Raw genomic sequence first — 27,204 nt, forward strand, 5'->3', positions numbered from 1 at the left:
TTTTCCAAATAATAATAATTGTTTGGTATCTTCACAAAGGTGCTTCAAATCTATTTGTTTATATTAAAGGGGGAGAAAAAAATGAATTAGGAAAACTTGGTATTTCAAATTAGAAGGAATCAGATTTCTCTGAAAAATCTCCCTGAAATAACAAATATTAACAGAGATATTTTTTAAAATGTCTATTTTCACAATAAGAAAATAATGGAACATAATTTGATAGTGTCATTTGTAGAATGTCAACAAAAAATGCTTTGTAAAATAACAGGAATGGAAATAAATATCCAGCATTCTTTTTTAAAACATTACTTTCTATAATCAGGAAATTATATGCTTATTATACAAGAATAGTATAAAGAAGGGGAAAAACCTGCTAAATCCTACCAGTTTTAATATTTTAGAAAATAACCATTTAAAATATTTATTTTGTTTTTGTCTTCCTTTTTTCTACTTTAAAATGTATTTTAGACTTATTTTATAGTTATATAATTGGAATAGGGATAGCTGGCTTAGGGCATATATGTGCTAGGCTACTGCATGGCTATTTCCCATCTGTCATCAAATAACTAGGACGCCAATATCAGCTTTAGAAGTCTGATATTGTCCAGTCCTGGTTTTAAGTGTTTTACCATTCAGTAATTCATTTAATTCTCACATCAGCCTTGTGAGTTAGAGTACTGGTAATTATCCATGAAGAACCTGAGATACCGGAACATTAAGTAGGGGGTCATACAAGGGGTCATATAGCTACTGTGGAGTCGAGTTTTAGAAACAGTGTAAATGGTCTTCTTTTCTCATGTCATCTCATATGGTAATTTTATATCAGCCAGCATAATTTAGGTTATGCTATGTGATAACAATCCCAAAAATTTAGTGGCTGAATGCCAGAAAACAATTGTTTCTTGCTCTTACTTCCTGTATAACTTGAGTCAAAGGAACTCAGGCTGATGAAAGCTCCATTTCCATGTGTAGCTTATACAGTCACTGAGGGACTGTGAGGGGACAATTGGGGAATTTTGTAGTGGTTCTTAAAGCTTTTGGCTGTAAGTGACACTTATATCATTGTCCCTCACATTTCATTGGCTGGCCACAGCAAGTTACAAGACCAGGCCTTCACTTCAGAAGAGTTGAGGAGGCGGGGTGCCACCATGTGCAGGAAAGTAGAGTGATAGGAAGATTTGCTGAAAAGCTTTACTGATATCCTCAGCGAAGATAATTAAATATATAATTAACGTTTGTTGAGTGTTTACTATGTGCCAGGCACTGGGCTAAGAACTTTATACGTACTGTCTCATTTAGTCATTCCTTTAACTCTGGGAGTTATATCTTCTTATCTTCATTTCATCTGTGATGAGATGAAGGCTTGGAAAGTTTTCTTTTTGCTATCCTTATTTTCATACTTAGAAAAATTTTCAAGCCTATAGAATAATTGAAAGAATTAAAAAATTGACAACTGTATATCTTTCACTGAGGCTCACCAATTATTAATATTTTGCCACGTTTGCTTTCTTTCCCTCCCTCTTTTCCCCTCCCCTTTCCCTCTCTTCCACACATGTTTTTTCACTACTGAGCCATTTAAAGAAAGTTGCAGGCTTTATCCATGAATTCTTAACATTTATCTCTATATCGAAGAACAAGATATTCTCCTATAGAACTGAAACTCATCGACACAATCAAGATATTTACTGTTGATTTTCCCAGTTGTCACAAGTCCTTTTGCTCTTTTAAAAAATCCAGGATATAATCAGTGATCATGCATTGTATTTGGTTGTTACATCTCTTTAGTCTCCTATAATATAAAAAAGTACCCTCATTTTTTGTCTTTCATGACATGGACAGTTTTGAAGAGTCCAGGCCCACATTCTTGTGGAATGCCTCATCATCTGGATTGTTTCTTCTTGATTAATATTCAGGTTAAACATTTGGCAAGAATAACACATAGGGGGTGATGTGAACTTCCTGCTGCCTCACTTCTGTGTGATTTCCTGGCTCAGTATAAGTCCATGAGCTTGTAGAAGTTGTGAGTGAGTGGGTTTTTACTGTGTATGCCACAGTATTAAGCATTATGGGTCTAGCTTTGTATAATACTTATATATTTAACAAATCAGTTTTACTATACGTATTAATAAAGCATACAGTTCATCCAAAGTATACAATCGATGGTATTTGTTATAATCACATAGTTGTGCATTCATCACTTCAGTCATTATTAGAGCATTTTCATTATTTCAATAATAATAAAAACCAGACAGGGAAGCAGATTTGGCTCAACTGATACAGCGTCTGCCTACCACATGGGAGGTTCAGGGTTCAAACCCAGGGCCTCTGACCCATGTGGTGAGCTGGCCCATAGGCAGTGCTGATGTGCACAAGGAGTGCTGTGCCACACAAAGGGTCCCCCTGCATAGGGGAACCCCACACGCAAGGAGTATGCCCTGCAAGAAGAGCCGCCCTGTGCGAAAAAAGTGCAGCCCACCCAGGAGTGGCGCTGCACACACGGAGAGCTGATGCAGCAAAGAGAGACACAGATTCCTGGTGCCGCTGACAGGAATACAAGCGGACACAGAAGAACACACAGTGAATGGACACAGAGAGCAGATAACTGGGGTGGAGGAGGAAGGGGAGAGAAATAAATTTTTTAAAAATTAAATCTTTAACAAAAGGACAAAAAAAAAAACCGAACAAGAAAATTCATCTCTCAATCTCCTTTTTTTCCTCTCTTGTGCATAACTGCTATTTCTGGCTATTCATGCGCAATTTATTTATTAAACAGTTTTTATTGAGATATATTCCCATTCCATACGATCTCTCTAAAGTGCATAATCAGTGGCTTTTAGTATAATCACAATGTTATGCATTCATCATCACAAAAAATTTTAGAATTATTTCATTACTCCAAAAAGAAAAACTCCACACCCCTTAGCATGCCTTCCCTAGCCCTATATAACCACTAATCAAATTTTATCTTTTTAAATGGATTTATATTCACATTTTATATAAATGGGATTGTATAATATGTTACAAAATATATTTAATTTGTAGTAGCATAAAGTATTTGTCCTCTTATGTCTGGCTTGCTTCACGCAACATAACGTTGTCCAGGTTCATCCATGTTGTCACATGCTTTACAACTTCATTTCTTCCTACACCTGCATAATATTCCATTGTGTGAATACACCACAGCTTATCCATTCATTGGTTGATGGACACCTGAGTTGTTTCCAGCTTTTAGCAATCGCGAATAATGCCGCTATGAACGGATGTCTATTTGTGTCACTGCTCTCAGTTCTTCTCAGTATATACCCAGTAGTGATATTGAAGGAGCACATGGCAAATCTATGTTCACCTTCTTTAGGAACTGCCAAACAGTCCTCCATAGTGGCTGTACCATTCTGCATTCCCACCAACAGTGAGTAAGTGTTCCTATCTCTCCACATCCTCTTTTTAATCGTGGCTGTTCTAATAGGTATGAAATGATACCTATTAGATACCTAGTTTTGATTTGCATTTCCCTAATCATTAGTGATGTTGCACATTTTTTCATGTGTTTTTTTTTTTTGCCATTTGTATTTCTTCTTTGTCAAATGTCTATTCAAGTCTTTTGCCCATTTTTAAATTGGGTCATTTGCCTTTTTATTGTTAAGCATATCAACATGGATATGGATATGAAACCATTATTGGACATGTGATTTCCAAATATTTCCTCCCATTCAGTTGGCTGCCTTTCCACCTTTCTGACAAAGTCCTATGAGATACAAAAGTGTTTAATTTTGAGGAGGTCCCATTTATCTATTTTTCCTTTTGTTGCACATGCTTTGGGTGTAAGGTCCAAGAAATAACCTTGTTCCACAAGGTCTTGAAGGTGTTTCCCTACATTAGTAGTTTTATCCTGGCTTTTATATTTAGATCTTTGGTCCACTTTGAGTTGATTTTTGTATAGGGAGTGAGATAGGGGTCCTCTTTCATTCCTTCGGTTATAGATATCCATTTTTCCAGCACCATTTGTTGAAGAGACTGTGGTGGGTTTGTCAAAAACCAGTTGACTATAGAGGTGAAGGTTTATTTCTAGATTTTCATTTCTATTCCACTGATCAGTGTGTCTGTCTTTATGCCAGTACCACGCTGTTTTGATGACTGTTGCTTTGTAATATGTTTCAAGGTAAGGCAGTAAAATTCCTCCCATGTTGTTGTTCTTTTTTAGAATGCTTATGGCTATACAGGTGTACTTTCCCTTCCAGATGAATTTGGTAATTGCCTTTTCTACTTCTATAAAGTAAGCTATTGGAATTTTGATTGACATTGCATTGAATCTATAAATCAGTTCGAGTAGGATTGACATCTTCACAATATTTAGTCTTTGAATGCACGGACATGGAATATTTTTCTTTTTAGGTATTCATTAATTTTTTTTTTAGCATTGTTTTGTTTTCTGCATATAGGTGCTGTACTTTGCTTAAATTGATTCCTAGGTATTTGAGTATTTTTGTTGCTATTGAAATGGAAATTTTCCCCATTTCCTCCTCAGATTGTTCAATACTAATGTACAAAAACAGTACTCATTTTTGTGTATTGGTCTTGTATCCTGCCACTTTGCTGAACTTAGCTCAAGTAGCTTTATTGTAGATTTTCAGAATTTTCTAAATATAGGATCATGTCATCTGCAAAAAATGAGTTTTACTTCCTCTTTTCCTATTGGATGCCTTTTTTTTTTTCTTGTCTAATTGCTTTAACTAGAACTTCTAGTTACAATGTTGAATAACAATGGTCCTGATCTTAGAGGAAAGCTTTCAGCCTCTACCCATTGAGTATGATGTTGGCTGTGGGTTTTTCATATATGCCTTATACATATTGAGGAGCTTTCCTTCTATTCCTATCATTTGAAGTGTTTCATCAAGAAAGAATGCTGGATTTTATCAGATGCCTTTTCTGCATTGATTGAGATGATCATGTGGAGTTTTTCCTTCAATTTGTTAATGTGATGTATTACATTGATTGATTTTCTTAGGTTGAACCAGCCTTGCATACCAGGAATAAATCTCACTTGGTTATGATGTGTAAATCATTTGATACGCTGTTGAATTTGATTTGCAAGTTTTTGTTGAGAAGTTTTGCATCTAAGCTCATTAGAGAGACTGGTCTGTCATTTTCTCTTCTTGTAGTGTCTTTATCTGGCTTTGTTTGCTACTTAGGGTGATGTTGGCTTAATGAAATGTATTGGGTAATTTTCCCTCCTCTTCAATTTTTTGGAAGAGTTTAAACAGGATTGGAAGAGTTAAACAGGTTTGAAATACTTGGTAGAATTCACCTATGAAGTCATCTGGTCCTGGACTTTTCTTTGTTGGGAGATTTTTAATGATTGATTCATTCTCTTTAAATGTGACTGGTTTGCTAAGTTCTTAAATTTTTTGTAGCATCAGTGTAGGTTGTTTGTGCATTTCTAGGAATTTGTCCATTTCATCTAGGTCAGGGTTCTTAACAAGGGGTCTGTGAGCTTGAATTGAAATTCAAAAAAACATTCTTGTGGGGATGTGTTGGTGCAGGTGTGATATGTTTATTAAATAATGCACAGTATATTGTGAACTTAGTAAGATCTGTGGTTTTCACCTGACTGATGAAGGGGTCCATGGAACAAAAAAGGTTAAGAACTCTTGATCTAGGTTGTTTAGTTTGTTGGTATAGTTTTTCATAATATCCTCTTATAACCCTTTTTATTTCCGTGGGGTCAGTTGTAACAGCCCTCCCTTTCATTTCTGATTGTATTTCTTAAGTGAGTCTCCTGTCTAAAGCATCTGACAGACCCAAAATGAAGACAGCAGTAGTTGAAAGATTAAAGATGCTTCTAAGTAAAACGAGTTAGCTGGTGGCCTAAGGAAACGATACAACAGGTGATAGCCATTCTGAACTCACCAAGAGGACCTGGTAACCTCCCAGTGGACTTCTGCTCTACTTAGGCCACATTCCCAAGCATGAGTCTAACGCCCCCAGAACTTCCTTGTTTCTACACGGTGTAGTAATTCGCCCATATCCCCTCTAAAGAGGGAGCTGGAAGTCTAGGCAGACCGAGTTTAGGTCCTGTGGGAGCCTATCAAGGAACCCCTTTAAAATGGCAGAACCAAAAGAGGGCACAGACATGCTATAATTGAAAGTTTAGATACCCCAGTCCTTGCCAGGTGTTGGGGAGGGTTACTTACTTCCAAACTTCCTGGGTGACGCTTTCCAAATGAAGCCAGGGAAGTGTTGAATTCCTCTAGGTTCTTGGCTATGTCACATAGAAGAATTTAAGAACATGCCAGTTTAGTTAGGCAGGTAAAAAGAATTAATTGAGACATGGGGGGAAAGAACAGCGCTTGCTGAGAAGTGGGAGAGAAGGATGGAAATATGTGCTGAGATTTGATGCTGGCTCTTCTAAGCACAGAGAGCCTCTGTGTAATATTTTACTTTTATAATAAATGGCTATGTGGACAGAAGGACAGTAGAGTTAGATAAAAGATGTAAGCTGGCAAGTAGGGTTCATAGTGATCCAGAGAGTGCTGCCTTGTGGAAGGTGGCACTCTCCACCCTACTTTGGTTGAGCCGCTAGAGGTCTGTGAGGCTCAGGCTGAGCCATAGGAGTCTCCTGGGGAGGCTGGTGGGATGCTCCATGTCTACGTATCAGCCCCATGCTTGCAAATGGGGACGGCCTCCCTCTCCTGGACTCTCTCATATGCCACATTCTTTGTTAGAATTGTTCCAAACCTTGTCTGCAATCCTTCTAGCAGCCCAGCAAGAGGGGGTGATGGGCACGGCGGAGGGGCTGTAGGTCATCCCCAGGGTACTGATGGGGATTCTGTCCCAGGTCACAGAGCTGTCTGATGACTGTCTGTGCTTCATATCCAGGGCTCTGTGATGCCAGACTCTTGTTTCTGAACTATTGTCTGTTTGCCAACCACTATCTCTCTTCTCCCTGTGTGCTCTCTGGAAGTCATAGTGAACTCAGTGCATTGTTAGAATTATACATTGTCAGTGACAACATGCATGCAACATAACACAATACTGGAACAGTAATTAGGAATATTTTCAGGCCACAGGCCTAACAGACCAAGGATTGAGCAGGCCACTTATTCCTGAAACTAGCACCAGTAGATTTACATAGTAGGGTGTCTTTGAATTACCAGGCTAGAGTAGTATCTAGAATTGAAGAAGTTTGATCTGCCTGTGGTAATTGCCTTCTGAAGCTTATTTTTTCATCAGTCTGTTGACCCATCTTATAGTCTTTACTAAGTCCAAGGCACCCAAGTGGCCTAATATGATCTTATCTTCTCTGGAGTTGCTTTTGGTGGGTAGACGCAGTATAGAGGCAAAAACATTGAGCAGACAGGCAGACACTTGGAGTCCTGGCAGCAAAGAAAAAAATACAGAAAAAGGATGGGATACAGAGAGAGGGATTTATAACTTACTCCAGAGAGGCTTTCTGTATTCCTTTAGAAAGACTTCTTTGTGATTGTCTTTTGCAAATTTCTTCCTCTTCCTTATGTTCTTCCTTAACCTGCTTCCATGTTCGGACAAGTCATAACATGCAACCTTATCTTGACTTGCAGCCAAAGTGATTATCCACCAGACCCTAAGTGTCTTAGAAGATATTGTGGAGAATATCTCTGGGGAATCCACCAAGTCCCGACAGATCTGCTACCAGTCATTGCAGGAATCCGTTCAGGTCTCCCTGGCCCTCTTCCCAGCTTTTATTCATCAGCCAGGTAGGTGTCAGCTTGGAGGCCTCACTGGTGGATGGTGCTCACAGGAGCCAGAATAGCTGCTTAATCTGTGGAGCACACTGTGTCTGCATCATGCAACACTTGCCTTGCTCAAACAGAGAGAAAGCTGATGCTGAAGGCAGAGGGGGGTGGTGTTCATTAGGGGAGTCTGGGGCCTTGGCCCCTTGGAAAAGTGCAGCAGAGCCTGCAGGGTGGGCCTCGGCCGCTGTCGTTTGGGGCCTCCTGCACAGTCTGTGTTTTTGCCTTCCCTGGTGTGGAAGGTAAATGGATGAGAGTAATCAGGGACATCAGTCAAAAGAGAAAAGAGAACTTTTTCAGATGAGTGCTATTTACAAAGAGGCACGGTGAGTTTTGTGGAGATTGTCTCCTTCTCTGACTCTGTCAGTCACTGGTCAAGGCTCTCTGGCTCTGGGGAAGTACATGCCTGACTCCCCACAAGGGTATTCACAGTAGTCTTACCAGTCTAATGAGAAGAATATCAGGGACTTTTCAGTCAGCAGATAATGGATTGCCTCTTGCAAGCAGAATATGTGTGGTTAGAGCCAAAATGTACCGTAAAAGATGATTGCTTAGATCTGGAAGTGGAACTGCACTAAATGTAACCAGTATTTTCTACAGTTAATCCATTTAATGGATCAGGGCCATGCACCCTGAATATACCCTCATTATCCACTTTTGTCCACTTAACCCCTAACCTAACTGTAGGGATTATTGGTCACAGAAATGGCTAAAGCTCTCAGGTGTTGACCCAATTGAATAATTTCATCAGTGTGAGCACAAAATGATCCACCTGCAATGAAAACTCTGAATGTGGCTGGATGCTGAGCAGTGAGGGAGGCTTCCAGATGACCTTCATTTCCTGTAACAAGTCATTAGGTAGAGGGTTATTATACCAAAGCTATTTTCTCAGCCTGTCCTTCATCATTTTCCACTTTACATTGGCCCTGATGGTGTTGGGGAAATTTCTTCCAGCAGAACACTTTAGAGAGAGGTGGTAATACAGATTGCAAAAGAAAGTTGACCAAGCAAAGGGCTTCTGCTTATCCCTGTGAGCATACTTTTGATCATTTTCATTGTCCCTTTATTTAGATGTGACCGATGAGATGCTGAGCTTCTTCCTCACTTTATTTCGAGGCCTTAGAGTACAGATGGGTGTGCCTTTCACGGGGCAGATCATACAGACTTTCCTCAATATGTTTACCAGGTAACCACAGACCTGCCTATAGTTTTCAGATTCCAAGTGAAAAGTCATAGGACCTTACTGCAAAGTGTTGCATGTTTTGCCCTTTTTCTTCACTTGCTGCAAGTGTTGGGTTTTGTGCTTGTCCCCCTAAAAACATATCCTCAGTTATGATGTGGTTTACTCTTGAACATAGAGAACAGTTGGCTGAGAGCATCCTCCACGAAGGTAGCACTGGCTGCCGGGTGGTGGAGAAGTTCCTGAAGATCCTGCAGGTGGTGGTCCAGGAGCCTGGCCAGGTGTTCAAGCCCTTCCTCCCCAGCATCATTGCCCTGTGCATGGAGCAGGTGTACCCCATCATTGCAGAGGTATGAGGGCTTCAGGCACCCTGGGCTGTTTCCCATTGATGGGGGAAGGGTGGACTATCAAGGAAAATGCATTGTATTTATTTATTTATTTATTCATTCATTTATTGTGTTTTGAAGTTAGTTATTTAAATTTTCTTATAAAGTTGTTTTTTTACAAGAAAGAATGCCTTTAGCTCTGTAAAATCTTTTTATATTGATTGAGTTCATTAGAACTAGTTTAGTGCAAAGATAGAAGGTTAATCATTACAAGATTGGTGGTAAGATCAGTCTCCTATGGCAATTTTATAACTTGAAGTGAGTATGGTTTTTACAGTACATTATAACAAATACACTTTCTTATTAAAAACATTCATAGTCTCGAAGATATAAGGGAAAGTTTTGGAACTGTTCAAACAGATCTTTCAATGTTAAAGGAAAGTTTTTTGCCTTCTTAGAAAATAGCATGACAAGATCCAGAGTATTTTCTTGTTTTGTTTTTTGTTTTGTTTTGTTTTTGTTTTTGTTTTGCTTTTTAACACAAACATGCATTTGTTTTATTCACAAAACAGCCTGGCTTCCTTAAAATATACAAAAGTATGTTCATCAGCCGGAAGCCGGCCATGGGCAGGGGTCCTGGGCTACAGGGGTCCCCCTAGCACCCATGCCCACCAACAGGGGGAAATGCAAAGAATCCCTTTTTTTCTGTCACCTCCAGCAAGGCCAGGGAAAAAAAGGACTTATTTTCTTTAAGGGAAGTAGTTTTGGCTTAAATTTTATGTGAAAAACCATGTAAATAAGAGCTGACCTTGTTATCTCTCTAAACTAAGGCTGACAGTAGGTTCAGCTGCTTTGCATTGTCTAATACACTTGGGTCCTGGGAGGGTCCCTGGCATGGACTCTTGTGATCTGGTCTCGATGTAATTTTAATGAGGGCTGAATTGAATTTATCTGGAAATTAAATTTTTAAATTCTGAGGGGACATCTGGAATAATGTGACCTGGCATGATTTGGAGATTTTTGGCTAAGTTAGATAATATTGCTGAGCCTTGCCTCCTCTCCCCTTTCTGGCTTCTCCCAGAATCCTTGCTGCCAGTAAAAGAGACAGGTCCAGAGAGCAATTATTGTGGCCCACTGCCTCCACCAGAAGGGCCTCTTGCACCTTTCTCTTTGTAGTTCCTAAGTGCCCTTTAATCATAGACTTCCCTTTTTTGTAGAGGGCAGAACCCCTTTTAAGGCAGACAATTCTGCATCTTATTTGTCTTCAGCCTCGGGTTACGTAAGACTGACAAGTTACCTTGGACAGCATTTTTTTTTTTTTTAATCGTGGGAAAAGGAACAATACAACCAAGATGATGATAGAGCGAATCGTCTTTCTGAACAGAAAATCCATATTCCTAATTGTTTTTCCATTTACAAGCCTTTTTTCCTAGCTTAAAAACTTGAGTGCTTCCATCAGAAAAAGGGCCCCTTGGCACCAACATCACATTCTGTCTCAGATATGGGCCCTGTCTCTGCTGAAGCACTCTAGGTTTAAACTGCCAGATCACGGGGGGCTTGATAATTTCACTGCAGGAAATGAGAAAAGTGTGGGTGGAATGTCTGACACGCCACTGTTACCAGGCATCTCTTAAGCTTCTTTGTTCCTCTGGGCCCAGGCTGAGTGGCTCCCTGAGCATAGGAGGGAAGTTTGAGAGTGTATATGTGTCTCCATAGCGCCCATCCCCTGATGTGAAGGCTGAGCTCTTTGAGCTCCTCTTCCGGACGCTCCATCACAACTGGAGGTACTTCTTCAAGTCCACTGTCCTGGCCAGTGTCCAGAGGGGGATTGCTGAGGAACAGATGGAGAATGAGCCTCAATTCAGTGCCATCATGCAGGTAACTTGGAAGAGCCAGTGTAACTACTACATGATCTGAACAGATGAGCCTCATTCTGGACACCCCCTGGGTCTGTTGGCCTCTCTTTCCCTTGGTTCGCTTCTCTAGCATATGGTTCCTCGTCCTCTAACCTGGCCACTGCCACAAGTACTGTCTTTGAAGTCTCTTGTTCCTGGATCAGGATCAGCTCAGCTCTACCTCCTAGTGCCTGTGAAGTTAATTAATTTCTTAGAACTGCAGTCTCTTCATCTAGAATACTGAAATACTTCCTCTTTCACAGGTTTGTTGTGAGATAACATACACAAAGTACTGGTATGTGGTACATGTTCCAATTACTTCTTTCTAGCAGCGTTTCCCCAAGTGTGGAGAGACTGCCTCCATCAGAATTACCTGGGACCCTCCTTAACTAAAAACTTGACCAATCAAAATCTCTGGGAGAGAGTTCCAGTGATCTGCAGTTTCAGAAGTCCCCCAGGACATTCTGGCTCATAACATGTTGCAAGAAACATTGTGCATTGAGTTAGTACTCACTTTCAGGCCATGTGCTGCTATTCCTACACCCTGTCGAGGGAGCTGTCCAAGGGGACTGACTGAGGTAGGACAGCAGACCACTCTCTGGCTGTATTCCAGTCCTCTCCTATGTCCTTTACTCAGTTGTACAACTTTTCTCTTCTAAGCTCAGGCCTAGGTAGAGAGTTCTTTCCCCCCAACCCCATCCCCCCAGTACATGCCCTCTGCTGCTCCTCACAGCAGTGGGTGGGGGGCAGGCAGAGAGAGTTCTACCAAGTGTTTGCTCCCCTCCTTCTCTCTTAAACTCTGACTTTGTGCTTAAGACTTTTTTTTGCAGAATAATTTGCCTGACACCCCACTCAGTAATGGTAAAAGCTACTTTGAAAACAGTTTCTTAAAAAGTTAAACATACACTTACTATATGACCTAGCAACCCCACTTCTAAATATTCTACCCGAGATAAATAAAACATGTTCATACAGCCCGTACGCAAATGGTGATAGCAGCTTTTTTTTCCCCCATAATTTTGAAAAACCAGAAACTATCCAAGTATCTTAAATCAGCTGGTGAAGGGATTAAAAAAAAAACTGGTATATGCATGCAATAAAATACTACTCAGCAATAAAGAGAGACATATCATTGATGCAAACAGCAACATGGATGAATTTCAGATACATACGCTAGGCAAAAGAAACCAAAGGCTATGTACTATTTGATTCCATTATGACATTCTGGAAAAGGCAAAACTATAGGGACAGAAAACTGGTTACCTGGGGGTGGGGAGAGAGATTGACTACAAGGGGCACGAGGAAACTTTCTGTGGAGATGGAAATGTTCTATGCCTTGATTGTGACAGTGGTTATATGACTATATGTGGTAAAACTAAAAGGGGTGAATTTTACTGCTTATGATACTTTAATCTGATTTTTAAAAATGAATAAATAAAACCTATTAGTCATCATGGTGATTCCATTATACAGCAGGGTTCAAAGGCAGGTCCCACTGAAGGATTTTTGGAAGTTTTTCACAAAAGAGCCAAGATGAGACCAAACTAAGAAGTAAGGCCCAGTGGGAACATTGATGATGAGATGAGGCCAAAGAGGAGCTCTTTAAAGACCTGGCCAGACAGTCCAGAAAAACTGAGACAGTGGTTTGTCCCTGTCCCATCCTCTCCACTCCCCATTTCCCCCCAGCCATTGGCACAGGGAGCCGCTTGTTGTAAGGCATTGGATAGGCACCCTAGAAGGGCTTGGTCTGAGGGTGCTAAAACGTACTTTCTAAAATGGTCCTTTTATTTCCTAGGCTTTTGGACAGTCCTTTCTCCAGCCTGATATCCACCTATTTAAACAAAATCTGTTCTACTTGGAGACTCTTAACACCAAGCAGAAACTGTACCACAAGGCAAGTACCCCAGCTCTCTTAAAAAGTTTTTTCCGTCAGAATGGGCACGGGCTGAGGCTGAGCCCCAGGCTCTTCAGGTCACTAGCTGGGGAATGTGACCAGAAGCAGGTTGGGACCTAGGACAGGCCCTCATGGCCGCTTCTTACCCTGGTCTCTGTCTGCAGAAGATCTTCCGGACCACCATGCTGTTCCAGTTTGTGAATGTCCTGCTCCAGGTCCTGGTTCACAAATCTCACGACCTTCTGCAGGAGGAGATTGGCATTGCCATTTACAACATGGCTTCTGTTGACTTCGATGGCTTCTTTGCAGCCTTTCTCCCAGAGTTCCTGACCAGTTGTGATGGTGTGGATGCCAACCAGAAAAGTGTGCTGGGGCGGAATTTCAAGATGGATCGGGTGAGGAGAGAAATATCAGCCTAAAGGGAGAGCAGGACGGGGCAGGCTGCCTTAGGGCACATGGAAGGGTGGAAAGGCCCACTCTGTGGCATGCTGGCCTTTGGGTACTGTGGTTGGATTGAGGGGAACCTGCTCCTTTCCCAGGTTTGGCTTCTGCAGCAAGTTTGTTCTTAGTTGCAGCCACTGGGCTCCCCAGTTCCAGGCTCCAGCAGTCAATTTCGGCTTCTTTGAACTTAGCTGCCCTGTAAGAGCACACCTCTGACTGGATCCACTATTTCTACATGGGTGATGAGCCACCACAGGGGTAGCATGAAAACATGATTGAAGCCACACCTGTCACTCTTTGCCTGAACTTGTAGACTTGCAGTTAGACTGAGGAGATTGGTGCTTGGTAGTTGTATTTCTGGGTCCCCAGCATTAGAAATGGGACAAGCTCCACGGGCTGCCCTGGGCTCTCCAGTGTTAGTTAAGTGGACTGGATGAGCCTGCATAGCACTCATCCTCTGCTCCTGCTGCTGCCTGCCTGGGGGAGGCTGGGTGGGCCATCTCAGCCTGTGCAGAACCTTATATGGGAGCTGCAATGCTAACAGCTCTAGATGCACACGAAGCTGTTGTTGCTGATATATTTGGGCCTCTCCTGGGGTCCCCTTCCTGGGCTCTCACCTGCCCTCCTCCTGCTCCTCCTGCTTCTTCTGTCAGATGGCCTTCATAGAAGCCCCTGCTTGGCTGATGGCCTCTTCTTGGAATTTTTCCTATTGGATTAAGTAATTTTCTTCTTTCACCTTCTGGTGTTTGATGAAATTAAATCTCATCTTTCTTCCATTTCCTTCTTAGTGTTCCTCACATGATTTCTGTTGCTTCTTGCTGGGTCTCTGTGCTTGTACATTGCTGGGTCTCTCTGTAGCCTGTCCATAGTTCCACTGCAGTGCTCAGATTTATATATTGCTCTTGCTGGAGCAAACTTCACTGGTTCCTTGCTATTCTCATCTGTGATACATGTCTGGTTAGTTTTTTCTTAGACTCAGCTCCTATTCTTTGTCTGGAATCTTTCTTTCCCTGGATTCTAGTCTTGTTCTTTCCTAAGCTTCCTAAAGTTCATTTCAGCCACTTTGGTAGTTTACCTTCTTTTTCCCAGTAGCCACATCCCAATATTTAATGACCAGTTTCTAATGATGTCATCCTCTGTTAATTTCTTCATTTAAGGTAGTGGTTTCCAGGAGAGCAGATGTAGCTCAGTGGTGAGCTCCTGCCTCCCATGCTTGAGGTCCTGCGTCCCTGCTACCTCTTTAAAAAAAAAAAAAAAAAGTAGTGATTTCCAAATCTTGTTAGGCATCAGAAGCTTATCAGAAATCCAGAAACAAACTCCTGCGTTCCATCCTAGGAAATTCTGATTTGGCATTTGGAAGCCACAGATTTAAAGACATTCCTTGGTTTTCTTGAGGTTGGAATAAATCAAGGGATGAAGCAATCACTGCCTCCCATTCATGCAGTCATTCTCTGTGCTGCCTCACAGCCTGTGACAAGTCTGTCTTCAAAGAATCTTGTGGCAAGGCAGTACAGCGCCCTCTGTGCGCCACACTGTTGCCAAGCACTTTATTTACCTGCATCGTTTAGGTTCTATTATCAAACCCATTTCACAGATGAGCCCAGGCACAGGAAGGTCAGCAATTAGTTGTTAGTTAAGAACTTGGAATGACAGAGCCGGGAAGCAGGCATTTTACTTCCAGAGCCTGCACACACTCCCAAACAGGGTGATCCAGGTACACTTTGAGAGCTCAGAGCAGAGGCACTGACTTAGGCAGCTGGGGCCAGGAATTAGGAGGTGCCTGAGAAGCCTTTTGGAAAGAGGGAGACTTGGAGCTGAGTTCTGAGGGAGGAGTAAGGTTTAGCAGGTTGAGGTGGGAATGAAGCGGAAGAGAGCTGGAAGAGCCTTCGGCTGTCTCCTGAGCCGAGTGCACCTGCGGGGACCTCTCTTCTGCTCACGGGTTTAAGAAGGGAGCATCTGACGTCAGCTGGGGCAGGGCTCCACCCTACTCGGTAGCAGTGCTCTGCACCAACTGTTTGACTCCACATTTGGACTTACAGGTTAGGCATTCAGTAAGCCCAATCTAAAGATGAGGAAACAGACATTCAGTGTTCTCATGGTTACATGTGGTGGCGTGTGAGATTCCAGCCGAGAGGGGTTCCCTTGCTGCACAGTTTGGGTGCTTTCCGTGGTTCCCTGCCACTCCCTGGCAGACTAGGTGGGGGCTGCATGGGGATTACTGCTGTCATGTCCCTGGATTGGTAGGGGCTTCCTACAACCCTGTGTGGAGCTTCTGTGGGTACTGCTGGGTGTCAGTGCCATCACCTCAGTTGCCTTGATGAAGGAGAGAGTGTGTTAGCAGGCATACCTGAGCTCAGGAGCCTGGCTGGGATCAGTAGCAAGTTTGCTGATTCAAAATCTAGGACTCCTTTCCTTCCTGTCTATGTAACATGGGACAAGTTTCTTAATCTCTCTGTGTTTCAGTAGAACCTGTATCCTAGGGATGCAGGATTAAATGAGTTACTAGCTGTTCGGTGGCTTGGAGCAGTGCCTGGCATGTGGCAAGCACTGTGAAAGCATCATCTGCTCTCCTTGATTCTCACAGAGCCTTGCAGGAGCCCTTGCTGACCACAGTGCAGGAATGAATAGTAGTTCTGAATTTTGTAAAATATTCTCATTGCTCCAAAATATACTCTTGATGTAGAAGCAGCTGTGTGAGTCAGGTAGAATGGGGGGTGATTTGTGGCGTTGGGTTGGACAGGAGGGTCTACATGGGGCTGTGCTGCAGCTGTGCCTCTGCCTTCCAGGACCTGCCCTCATTCACCCAGAATGTGCATAGGCTCGTCAACGACCTACGCTACTACCGCCTCTGCAACGACAGCCTGCCTCCTGGCACCGTGAAGCTCTAGGCTTGACCCTGCTCGCCTATGCGGCCTGCTTACCACCTGAAAGAGATGAACTGCTGCCTCTGCCACCACACCACTTCACCCTCCGCCACACTGTCTCCCAGACAAGTCTCGGCCACTCCTTGGATTCTCATACCCTGAGCAGTGTCGTCTGCCCCCGTGCCTCCTTTGCTTTCCTTGCTGGCCGCCCACCCAGCAGAACTGGCTTCAGGGAGGATCTTAGTACTGGCTGGAGTTCCCTGGGCATAGGGAGCAGGTGGAGGGCCAGGTGGCCAGGTATCAGGGAGGCGCTGAGCAGTCCGAGAGATGGCCTTTGTAGATCACGTGTGCCTCAGTCATGAGGCAGAAACACAGAGGACAGCTTCTGACAGCGAGCGGTACCTTCACACCATTCCACCTCCCCGTCCCTCCCCAGCCCAGCTGGCCAAGGAGAGACATGATGTTGGAACTGGTTTGGCACTTCTATCAAGCCTCTTCTCCACGCCCCCACTCCCCTCAATTGCCTTGAAGTCTCTGGTCTTTGTCAGAGACTTGCAAAGACTCATGTTTTTGTTCTGGTTTTTTCATCATTCCATTGTGATACTAAGAAACTAAGAAGCTAAATGAAAAAATAAAATGCTTATGTTGTTGTTATATAAATGCTGATTTGGAAGTTTCTTTCCACTCAGAGCCTCCTTAAAGCCAGCACCCACGTTTTGTGCCTCAGGAGAGTATATCAGAGAGGGACTAAACTGTGATTAGATCACCTGCTTCTGGATAGCATCTTCTGTAAGCCATGTGAAGAGCCAGGGACCCTATAGCTCATGCTGAAAGGAGAGGTGACCTGGTCTGACATTTTGCTGGTGGTGTAAGTGGACGTGGAGTCCAGGTCTGCCTGGCATCTAGAGTCCATGTCAGAAGTGGAGGCTGCAGGGAAACAGGCCCCTTCCCGACAGCCAGCCAGGAGCTGTCCCTCAGTGAAATGAGGTCTCTTTGAGGATGGCAGGAAGCAGAGAACAAGGGATGATGGCCACTTGATGGCTGGTGGAAAAAGTGAGGGCTAGGCAGTGTGTGGGACTTGGGCCTGGCCCTGCTTTTTGTGTGGAGATTTCTTCAGAGTCTCCCCTTTGGGGTGACGAGTTAGCAGCCGTTCCTGCTTTGGGTGTCACTATGACTCCACGGTCAGCACTCACACCAGGCAGAAAGGGGCTTGCTAACCTTAAAATAGTGGTGGTTTTTTTTTTTGAAAAGGGGCAGGGTGGCCATTGTCGGTAGAACTGGGGAGGAAAGAAGTTGGGGGCAGATGGCATATACTTCCCAGGCCTTTGGTGGTGGTGGTGGTGGTAGGGGAGGAGGGATGGGGACCAGGATGGGGTGTGAGCGGCGTGCGTGTATGTATGTGTGTGTGGTCCCTTGCTCCTTGGCAGTCACAGCCTCCCAGCTGTAGCTAGCCTCATTTCAGATTTCAGGAAGGAGGGAATTAAAACGGGCTTGCTCTTCTGCAGAAAGAAATTAACATCTAATTATTCCTGGGCTATAAATACCTGTTCACCTGCATGCTAGGCAAGGGCAGGAGTGCTGTGTCTGCCTGAAATTGTAAAAGGGCTTTTTGTATGCCTGGAGGTGGTGGGGTGGAGGTGCCACGCCATTTGTCAGCTGGTGAGCCCCACCCTTAGACAAAAGACTGCTAGGCTAGACTAGGGAGAGTAGAGGCAAGGCCGTGGGGAGCAAGGTGGGGTGGGATGGAGGTTTTTTGTTCCAAGGCTGATGGGCCTGGCCCCAGCTGTGGGTTCAGTGAACCCCAGTCCTTGGAGGTGTGCCTGCAGGAGGCTGGGTGACCTGTGGAAGGAGAGAGGGGAGAGAAACGGATAAAGTTCCTCTTACCCCCAGGGCCCTTGGAGGGCCTGCCACAAAGCAGACCTTATAAGTGTGGGTAGGATTTGATTCCGCTCTCAAGCCCTAGACAAATCCAGAAATTGTCTTCGCATTCTGAGGAAGTGGATGGGAAAGGGATAGAGATGGAGAAGAGTGAGGCTTCAGGCCAGGCCCAGATGGGGCAGTTCCTGGCAGGCACTTTTCACCCAGGTGGGTCAGCTTTTCTTACTGCCTTCTCCTTCTGGTGTGGCGAGGAGGGTTTTGGTGCCGTTCTTCTGTAGGCAGACTTTTCTTTTGGTTTGTGTAAAATACTCTAATCCCACTTCTCAGAGAAAACCGGTTGATATTTTGGTGCATTTTCTTTCCACATTTTTCTATATACATGCAAATAAATAGGGTTTACTTTTTTTGTTGTTAAATTTGAGCTCTTGTTTTTAGTCTCCTTTTTATTCACTTAACAGGTTGTGACTATTTTCTCAGGCTATTAAATATTCTACAAAAACATGGTTTTTAAGGACAGATGCTATTCTATCATGTGGATACACCATGGTTTGTTGACAGTTTTTCTTTATTACAAGTAATGCAGTGCACATCCTCGTACATGAATCTTTGTGTTATTCTGTAGGTTAAATTTCTATACAATATGAAATTGCCTGATCAAATGTGTTTTGAGACTGGCAATAGATAATTGATGAGACGTGATTTCTCTTCAGAAGAAGGAATAAAAGTTAACAGGCTTTGGAGTGTGAAATGTCTGAGCTGTAAGGCTCCTTTGAGACCATTTGACCAAATCAAGCCCCTGTATTGTGAATCTTGGACTCCGAGGCCCAGGACCTCCTGGCTGGTTATTGACTAGGCCTAACGAGGGCCCAGGACACTGGACTCCCAGCCTCCTGCCCACTTCTGAGCACTGTAATTACCCCAGGGGCTCCCCACCATTCTGTCATCTCTGCAGAGTGGCAGGAGCCAGGGAGAGGAAAGGAGCTTTAGCTCTAGTTTACTCCTTGAACCTTGGTGGAAGAATCATTGATTGATGGCCGTTTATTAATTTAGCAAACATTTATCACACACCTCCTCTCACCAGGTCCTAGGCATGTGAAGGACTTGGAGATTAATAAGATGCAGCCTGTACTGGTAAGGAATTCACAGAAGAGTGGGGAGAAAGGAAAACAGATAATTGCAGAATGATGTGTTTGAGAACTGAGATGGGGGCTTGGGAGCCTTGAGAAGGTGGGAGTAGGGAACTGGGCGAGGTGCTTGAAGATGTTTACTGGAGCAGGTGCTCGGAGGGTGTGGAGGAACACACCAGTAGAGGAACATCCTAAGAAGAGGATGAAGGCAAAGAGGTGTGATGGACTGTTTTCAAAGAGACCAATGAGATTGGAGCTGACTAGAATCATTTAAAGATTGCCATGAAGCTTTAATGGGGTCATGGGTAGCATTATTAGATAATATTTTTTTCCCAAACCAGGTCCTGCTGAGTGAGAGTAAAAGGAGACATGATCAGTGATAATTCTGGGCCAAGAAACTGGAGGTCATACTAGTCATGAAAAAAAGAGCCTAGCTCCGTGAGGCTTGTCGACTCCTGGGAGATGAGAGCTCAGTCTCACGGTTATTCTTCCTTTCCACTTGCAGTGCTGCAGCCTGCTTCGTTGGGAGGAATTGCTGGTGAACTGGGCCCACACACAATGAGAAAGCAATGACGGGCAACTTGGTGTTCCGAGCACCCAACATTTTGGGTCACCTCTGAGACCAGCTCTTGGGCAAAACTGGCTGCCATTGGGCAAAGCTGGCTGCCCTTGTCCAACTCTGTGTCCTCCAGTTTCTCTTCCTGAGCTCCCCTGGACTGGGGGACCGTCTCCTCACTGACTCCAAGCACCTGCACCTCCTCTCGTCATTGTGGTGTCCCCTGCCTGTGGGTCTTAGTTATCTGTGTCCTCAGCTTTCAACATAGGATGTAACTTGGAGCAGGTGTCCCAAGAGCTTTTGAGTGCATTAGGATTTTTCAAATTTATCCAAATGGGTGTTTTCTCTCATCAGAAATCTGGGAGTCACACTGCCTTCTTTTTTGTCCCCCCCTAAAGATTTATTTCTCTCTCCTTCCCCTCCCCCCACATTGTCTGCTCTCTCTGTCCATTCGCTGTGTGTTCTGTGTCCATTTGCATTCTTGTTAGCAGCACCAGGAATCTGTGTCTCTTGTTGCGTCATCTTGCTGCATCAGTTCTCCATGTGTGTGGCGCCACTCCTGGGCAGGCTGCGCTTTTTTTGCACAGGGCACCTCTCCTTGCAGGGCGCACTTCTTGCGCGTGGGGCTCCCCTACGTGGGGGAACACCCCTGCGTGGCACAGCTCTCCTTGTGCGTATCAGCACTGCGCATGGGCCAGCTCCACACGGGTCAAGGAGGCCCTGGGTTTGAACCCTGGACCTCCCATGTGGAAGGCAGATGCTCAATCAGTTGAGCCAAATCCGCTTCCCCACACTGTCTGATTCATTTTTAATGTAGTGAAGCTATGTCCTTGGTGTCTGGTCTGAACACTTTGGACTTACCTTTCAGGAAAAAAGCACTTGAGTAAAAGGCTCTCCAGTGAAGAATTTCTTCAGCTCAAGGACAGCCTTGTCTGCGCTTCCCTTCCTGTATCATTTGGAAACATCTTAAAAAGTCATGCTAATTAGCTGGCTCAGGCCCTCGGTGGTGGTGCGGTTGACAGCAGACGGGTCATGTGGCCAGACCTCCGGGTCCTGGCTGAGAGCTTTACGCACCAGGAGGGACTCTGAGAGCGTCTGAAACTTCCAGCGGGTCAGAGTTGGGTGTCAGCCTGAAGGGGTGGTGATGGAAATTATTCAGATGAAACCGCCTGGGTCTTCACAGGTCTGGCATGAGTGGGCTTTTTGGCAACAGTGAAGTTTTCTTTTCAGTAGTAAGCCAAGCTTTTTTCTTCTTCTCTTTATATAAATAGAAATAACAAATGTCCTTTTTCAGATAAACAAAAAGAAGAAGAAAATCCCTCTGTCATTTAATAACCTCTTGGTGGATGGCCTTCCAGACCTTCCCTTGCCTTTACGTGCACGTGCTCTTCCATACACCTCTTCCTTTTCAGCTGAAGTAAGATATTGCTCTCTTGGCGTTTTTTGGTGGGTCACGTCTCATGCATCCTAGAGATCCTAGCTGTTGATGGATGTTTCCACCCAAGCCGTGACGGGCCAATCAGGCAGAGGCAGCCTCTGCAGGACATGGTGGGAAGGACTCTGGGGCCACGTCTATCTGACCCACTTTGGTGTCTGGGGCTATCCTGAGGGACTGAGGCCTGTGATGCGCCCAGAGGTGTGGGCTCCTGCCTGCAAAGCCCTTGTCATCCTTGGAGCTCCTGAGGATGCAGAGTCCCCATGTAGCAGAGGCGGAGCCTGAGGCCCGGAGGCTGCCACCTGCCCATGCCCTCTCTCCCAGGCCTGCCTGGGAGTCCTCGTGTGCCCCGCTGGAGTTGATGGATTCTGAGCTCCCAGAGAGTCGCAGTGACCTTGCTTCCAGCCTTGAAGGACACTTGAGTAGAAGCAGATGATTCAGACTCGGAGAAGGATGTGCACAGCATCTTAATCCCCCCTTGGCAGCTCTGAGGGGCTGGAGCCCGGATGAAGCTCTGGGGGCTTTTGTTCTGCTAATGATCTGTCTTGTGGCTCTTCAGAAATTGGTTCCTGCCTCCCAGGTGCATCCTGGGTTTGTCTTCTGCAGGTGGCCCCCACCCCCTTGGGATCCCTTCACTTCAGAGAGAGCAAAGATTCACAGGCAGGACATTGAGGCTCAGAGAAGGGATGTCACTTTCCTAAGGCCACACAGCAAGTCACTGGCAAAACTGGGGTCCAAATTCAAGCCTGCCTCCTCAGCCGCATGGGGGGATCCAGAGTGCTTGGGGGCCTGGGAAGCCCCTTTTGTACTCATGTCAGTTATTTATGAGCTCCACATTCAAGGAGACAGGACGTTTGTTCCCTTTGAACCAGATGGACATGGAGGTCCAGAGTGGGGGACAGGGCTTGCCCAAGGTCGCACAGCCTGAAAGTCGAAAGTCGTGGGGTGGGAATTCACACCATGTATGGGATTCCAAATTCTCTTTCCTTGTTGCCTGCTAGGAGCGCGTTTTTGGTTTTGTTTTTGGCTTCTGGATCTGGCAGTGGGAAAAAGGTGAGGCTGAAAGCTTGGGGTTTGTTGAGCCTTTTCGCGCCCCAGATTCACTCTGCGGGGTCCCTTCCCCCTCCCGTTCTGGGCCGCATTGCCCCACCTGTGACACGGGGACCTTGCCCCTGGAGTGTGGTGGGGACTCGGGAAGGCAGCGTATGTGAAGGGCGCCTTGCTTCCTGGCGCAGTCGGGGGCGGCATCCCTGCTGGCTGAGGGCCGTGTGCTGGACCCACTATGCAGGGGACCCAGGCGGGGCTGCCCGAATCTAGGGCCCAGGGCCCCTGCCGGCCAGCCTCCAGTCCCATCGGCGGGCGCCCCCTGTGCCATCCCTGCGGCAGAGCCCGGGGCCTCTGGACTGGGACGGAGGCATTGACCAGCTATTGATGGCTCCCTTTGGAAGCTGCTCTGACCTGGCGCTCTCCCCTCTTTTATACCTTCACTCACTTTTTTCAGGAATTCGGCCGGTCGCCAGTTTTCTTTTGTTTTTTTTAAATTTTTTATTGCTTTTTTGAAGATACATAGATCACAAAAATGTTACATTAAAAAATATGAGAGGTGCCCCTATACCCCACACCCCACACCCCCACTCCTCCCACACTAACAACCTCTTTCATCGTTGTGGCACGTTCGTTGCATTTGGTGAAGACAGCTTGGAGCACTGCTGCACCGCATGGATTATCGTTTACATTGTAGGTTACACTCTCCCCCAGTCCATTCAGTGGCTTATGGCAGGATATATAATGTCCAGCATCTGACCCTGCAACATCATTTAGGAAAACTCTAGTCCTGAAAATGCCGCCACATCACGTCTCTTCTTTCCTTTCCCTGCCCTCAGCACTCCCGTGGTCACTTTCCCCACATCATTGCTAGAGTTTCCTCCATTACTAGTCACGATAGTTCTATAGCAGAATACCAGTAAGTCGACTCTAATCCATATTTTATTCATCCTGTGGACAGTGGGATGGTGATGTCCTAAGGGCCTGCTCTGCAACAGGTACGAGATAAAGAGCAGGGCATGAAGCAGAATGCATGTCTCCTGCCCTCAAGAAAGCAGTGGGGGGACCCTGCAAGAGCCAGGTGCTTTACATAACAATAGTGTGTGTGTAGAGGGTGCTTCACAAACATGCCCCTTGTGACCCGACTCAGATGTGCACAGAATAGCCCTGTTCAGTCACTGATCTCATTTTGCTCTGGAAAACAGAGTGAGAGAAATATTCATTTTAAAAAATCTGCCAGCTAAACAGATCTTATTCTTTCCAGATTTAAAACAGCCTTTTCTCGGTAAAATATTCAGTGAAAGCTTAAACTTAAGACAGGTTTTACGCAAATTTAAGCAAAGTCACCTCCTCCTCCAGTCAGGTCCGGCTCCGTGCCAGGTGAGTGGCGAGAAAGGCCGCACTTGCTCTTTCTTGGAAGTCAGCAACCTCCACAGCTGTCCATGGTGGCTGTTTCCGACTCCCCATCGAAACTGGCCCCTCTCAAAGGTCTCCCTTCCCCTTCAGTCCTCCTTTTTCAAATATGGCTTTGGGGGAGGCAGCTGATGAATCTTTATGGGTTTGGGGACTGTTTTGCACTTGGGGTCCTCAGACAAAAAAGGCCACAGTTAGCTGGGCATGGCCCCCTCAGGACGGAATCTCCAGAGTCAACTCCTGGCTGTGTCTGAGGCCCACGGTCTGCAGGCTGCCGTCCCCGCCTCTATGACACCTGCCCGACAGCGCCCCCAGGACAGAGGCGCACTGCCAAGAAGGCATCCTGAACCCTGGAGCTTCCCGAGTGCAGGGATGGCGCAGGCCCAGGGGCTAGAGCGGGGGCCAGAGAGGGGGCTGGTCTTCTGGGCCTCCCAATCTGGGGAGTGGGTAGGGGCCTGCGGCTTGTTGCCTTGTGCGTGTCCGGTGTCTCCGGAGCTCCTGGACCTTCCGCCTTTTTCCCCTCCCATTGGAACGGGAGCTTGGAAGCTGTTCTTCCCCCCTCAGCCACCCACCGGAGGTCCAGCTCCTCCTGCCCTTCCAAGAGTCACCCTGGGCGGGCGGCAGCCGTTGGCAACCAGAAGTGATGTCAGGGGGCAGAGCCAGGGCATGGGAGCCAGGCTTGCCGGTGAGTCCTGCCAGTGGGCGCCCTGAGCAGTTCAGCCAGTGTGGTCACGGGGCGACCACGGGCCCACGGATGCCCACTGGCCCTCTCCTCGTGGTCCCTTCTCACTGGTCCCCTCCCCCTCGTTGTGCTCCCTCTGTCTTCCCTCTCCCCCTCCCCAACCCACTGACTTCCTCCAGTCTCCCAGGGGCAGACTCTGCAGGGACTTGCACCCTCGAGGGCTCAGGGGCCTTGCTGCCAGCTGCCCAAATCAGGGAGCTCGAGTCTGGGTAGGCAGAGGGCCCCTTCTGTTCCCATGCCGAGAGATTCTCTCCCCTCTCAGTGCTAACCTGCAAACCAGGTCTGGGTAGCTCGGGTTTTTGATCAAGGCCTTTTGGCCACTGGGAGAATCCTGGGAGGTCCAGCGAAGCAGGCTTGGTGTCTGCCACAAGGACATCAACTCCCCAAACTGGACGTCCTCCACCAGGCCCTGCCTCTTACTTCAGGGAGGGATTTTACTTGCACTTCTCTCTTCCAAATGGAAATCTGATGTGGGTGCATCTCACAGGGGTGCCCCATCTCATGCAAAGGGGGCTGGGGTAGTACATTGATGTCTATGCTGGGAAATGGGACTCAGAGGGAGAATGTGCCCGGATGTGTACATAATGTGTACATAAATGAGGCCATTTAAAATGCAGTGGCAGCACGTGAGACCAGCGACCACTGACGGCCACGCATGTTTCTGCGTCTCTAGGACTCTGCTGGATAGACCCACCCATGGGCCCTTCCCCTCAGGTAAGGGGAACAGCTCCAGGGAGCTTGCCTGGGCCTTCTAGGGGACCCCACCCTGTCATCTTCTCTCTCCCAGATTCTGGCTCCTTGGAAATGTTCAGGGCAGCCTGAGAGGAGGATTCAACTTCACCCACTCCTGCTTTCTGATGCAGGGTGAGACCCTCAACACTGGAAAAAGTGTGGTGCCAAATCTCCCCACTTCCAAGTAATTCAGGATGAAAACACCACTAAACTGCAGAATTAAATGTGCTGTTTCACAGTGAAGCTGCTACACTGATGCCTCTCTCCCGACCTTCTCAGCACACACTGGTCAGCCCTGCTGTGTGACTTGGGCAAGCCGCGTGCTCCCGCAGCTCCCTCCGCGATAAGATGGGTGAGGGCGGTGAGGTGGGGGGTGTGGAGCCCGGGCCACAGGAGCGCAACCAACAGCGGTCCTTCGGGTGGCTGTCGTTACGGGTCTCCATGGCATGTCACCCGCAGCTTGGGCTGCAAAGGATCATGCGCGGCGGAGTGGGCAGGAGCGGAGGCTCGCCCAGGCGCCCAGTGCTCACCTCCTGGTGTCCCCCTAAGCCCCTCCTGCCTTCCCCAGGGGAACTGTTACTCTCACCTCAGAGGTGCTCGGGGAGCCAGAGGTCTGCCCCGCACTAGGACGGCGGAGCAGGGGTCTGCCTGGGCCCCACCCTGCCCCGGCTGTCCCTGTGGCTGCCGCCTGCTTCCTGCACACCCCACACAAACCACACTACACAACACACCATACCATACACACACCACACCACACACACCACATACACTATACAACACACACACCATACTGCACACACACTACATACACCACACCATACACTCACCGCACACTACACACACACAGCACACATACCACACACCACACCACACGTACACCATGCCACACACATACCACATACACACACACACACCATACACTCACCACATACTATACACACACAGCACACATACCACACACCACACCACATGTATACCACACCACACATGCTACATACACTATATAACACACACACCATACTGCACACACACTACATACACACCATACACTCACCACACTACACACACACAGCACACATACCACACACCACACCACATATACACCACACCACACACATACCACTTCCTACACAACACACACACACCACACCATACCCACACCACACCATACACTCACCACATACCATTTATACTACACAACACAAATACCATGCTGCACACACACTACATACACCACACCATACACTCACCACACACTACACACACACAGCACACATACCACACACACCACATACATACCACATACACACACCACACCATATACACACACACCATACACTCACCACACACCATATATACTACACAACACACACACACCACATACACCACACCATACACACCACACAATACACACAGCACACATACCACACACCACACCACATATACACACCACACACATACCACATACATACCACTTCACACACCACACACCACATCACACATACACAACACACACCAAACCATACACACACACACCACATATACCGCACACCTCATTCATGCCACATACACCACACACTGTTCACCACACACCACACACACCACACACACACATACTCTGCCCATGTGGGGCTGGCGTGGCCCTCTGAGAGAGCAGGAGCTGGTTGAAGAGGCAGAGGATACATGTCCCCAGGAAGCCATTTCCAGGAGAGCGGTTGACAGGCCTGGCGCCTCACTCCCAGCTCAGCCCCTTGGTCTACAGACAGGAGGCTGAGCTGAGATGGTGCAGCTCACGTCCACCATCCAGCAGTGAGCCACGCCTGGAACCTGCCACACCGTTGCACACCCCAGGTCGGCAGAGCAGAAGGGAAGGGAGCTGACATTTCTTGAGCACCTACTAAGTGACTG

At 46.4% G+C, this 27,204-nt stretch overlaps 1 protein-coding gene across 4 annotated transcripts in view; it reads left to right on the forward strand.

The window, feature by feature from the left end:
• Positions 1–17,029, forward strand: part of XPO6 (exportin 6) — a 154,790-nt gene extending 137,761 nt beyond the window's left edge. For all 4 annotated transcript variants that reach the window (XM_004461429.5, XM_012526323.4, XM_071211217.1 and 1 more), the window contains 7 exons: positions 7,578–7,733; positions 8,841–8,955; positions 9,128–9,299; positions 10,992–11,153; positions 12,966–13,064; positions 13,229–13,459; positions 16,292–17,029. In XM_004461429.5, the coding sequence (XP_004461486.1) occupies positions 7,578–7,733; positions 8,841–8,955; positions 9,128–9,299; positions 10,992–11,153; positions 12,966–13,064; positions 13,229–13,459; positions 16,292–16,393 (1,037 nt within the window). In that variant the 3' untranslated portion in view covers positions 16,394–17,029. The remainder of the gene's footprint in view (positions 1–7,577; positions 7,734–8,840; positions 8,956–9,127; positions 9,300–10,991; positions 11,154–12,965; positions 13,065–13,228; positions 13,460–16,291) is intronic.
• Positions 17,030–27,204: the final 10,175 nt, after the last annotated feature.

Source organism: Dasypus novemcinctus, chromosome 23, assembly GCF_030445035.2.
Source record: "Dasypus novemcinctus isolate mDasNov1 chromosome 23, mDasNov1.1.hap2, whole genome shotgun sequence".
NCBI classification, from domain to species: Eukaryota; Metazoa; Chordata; class Mammalia; order Cingulata; family Dasypodidae; genus Dasypus; species Dasypus novemcinctus.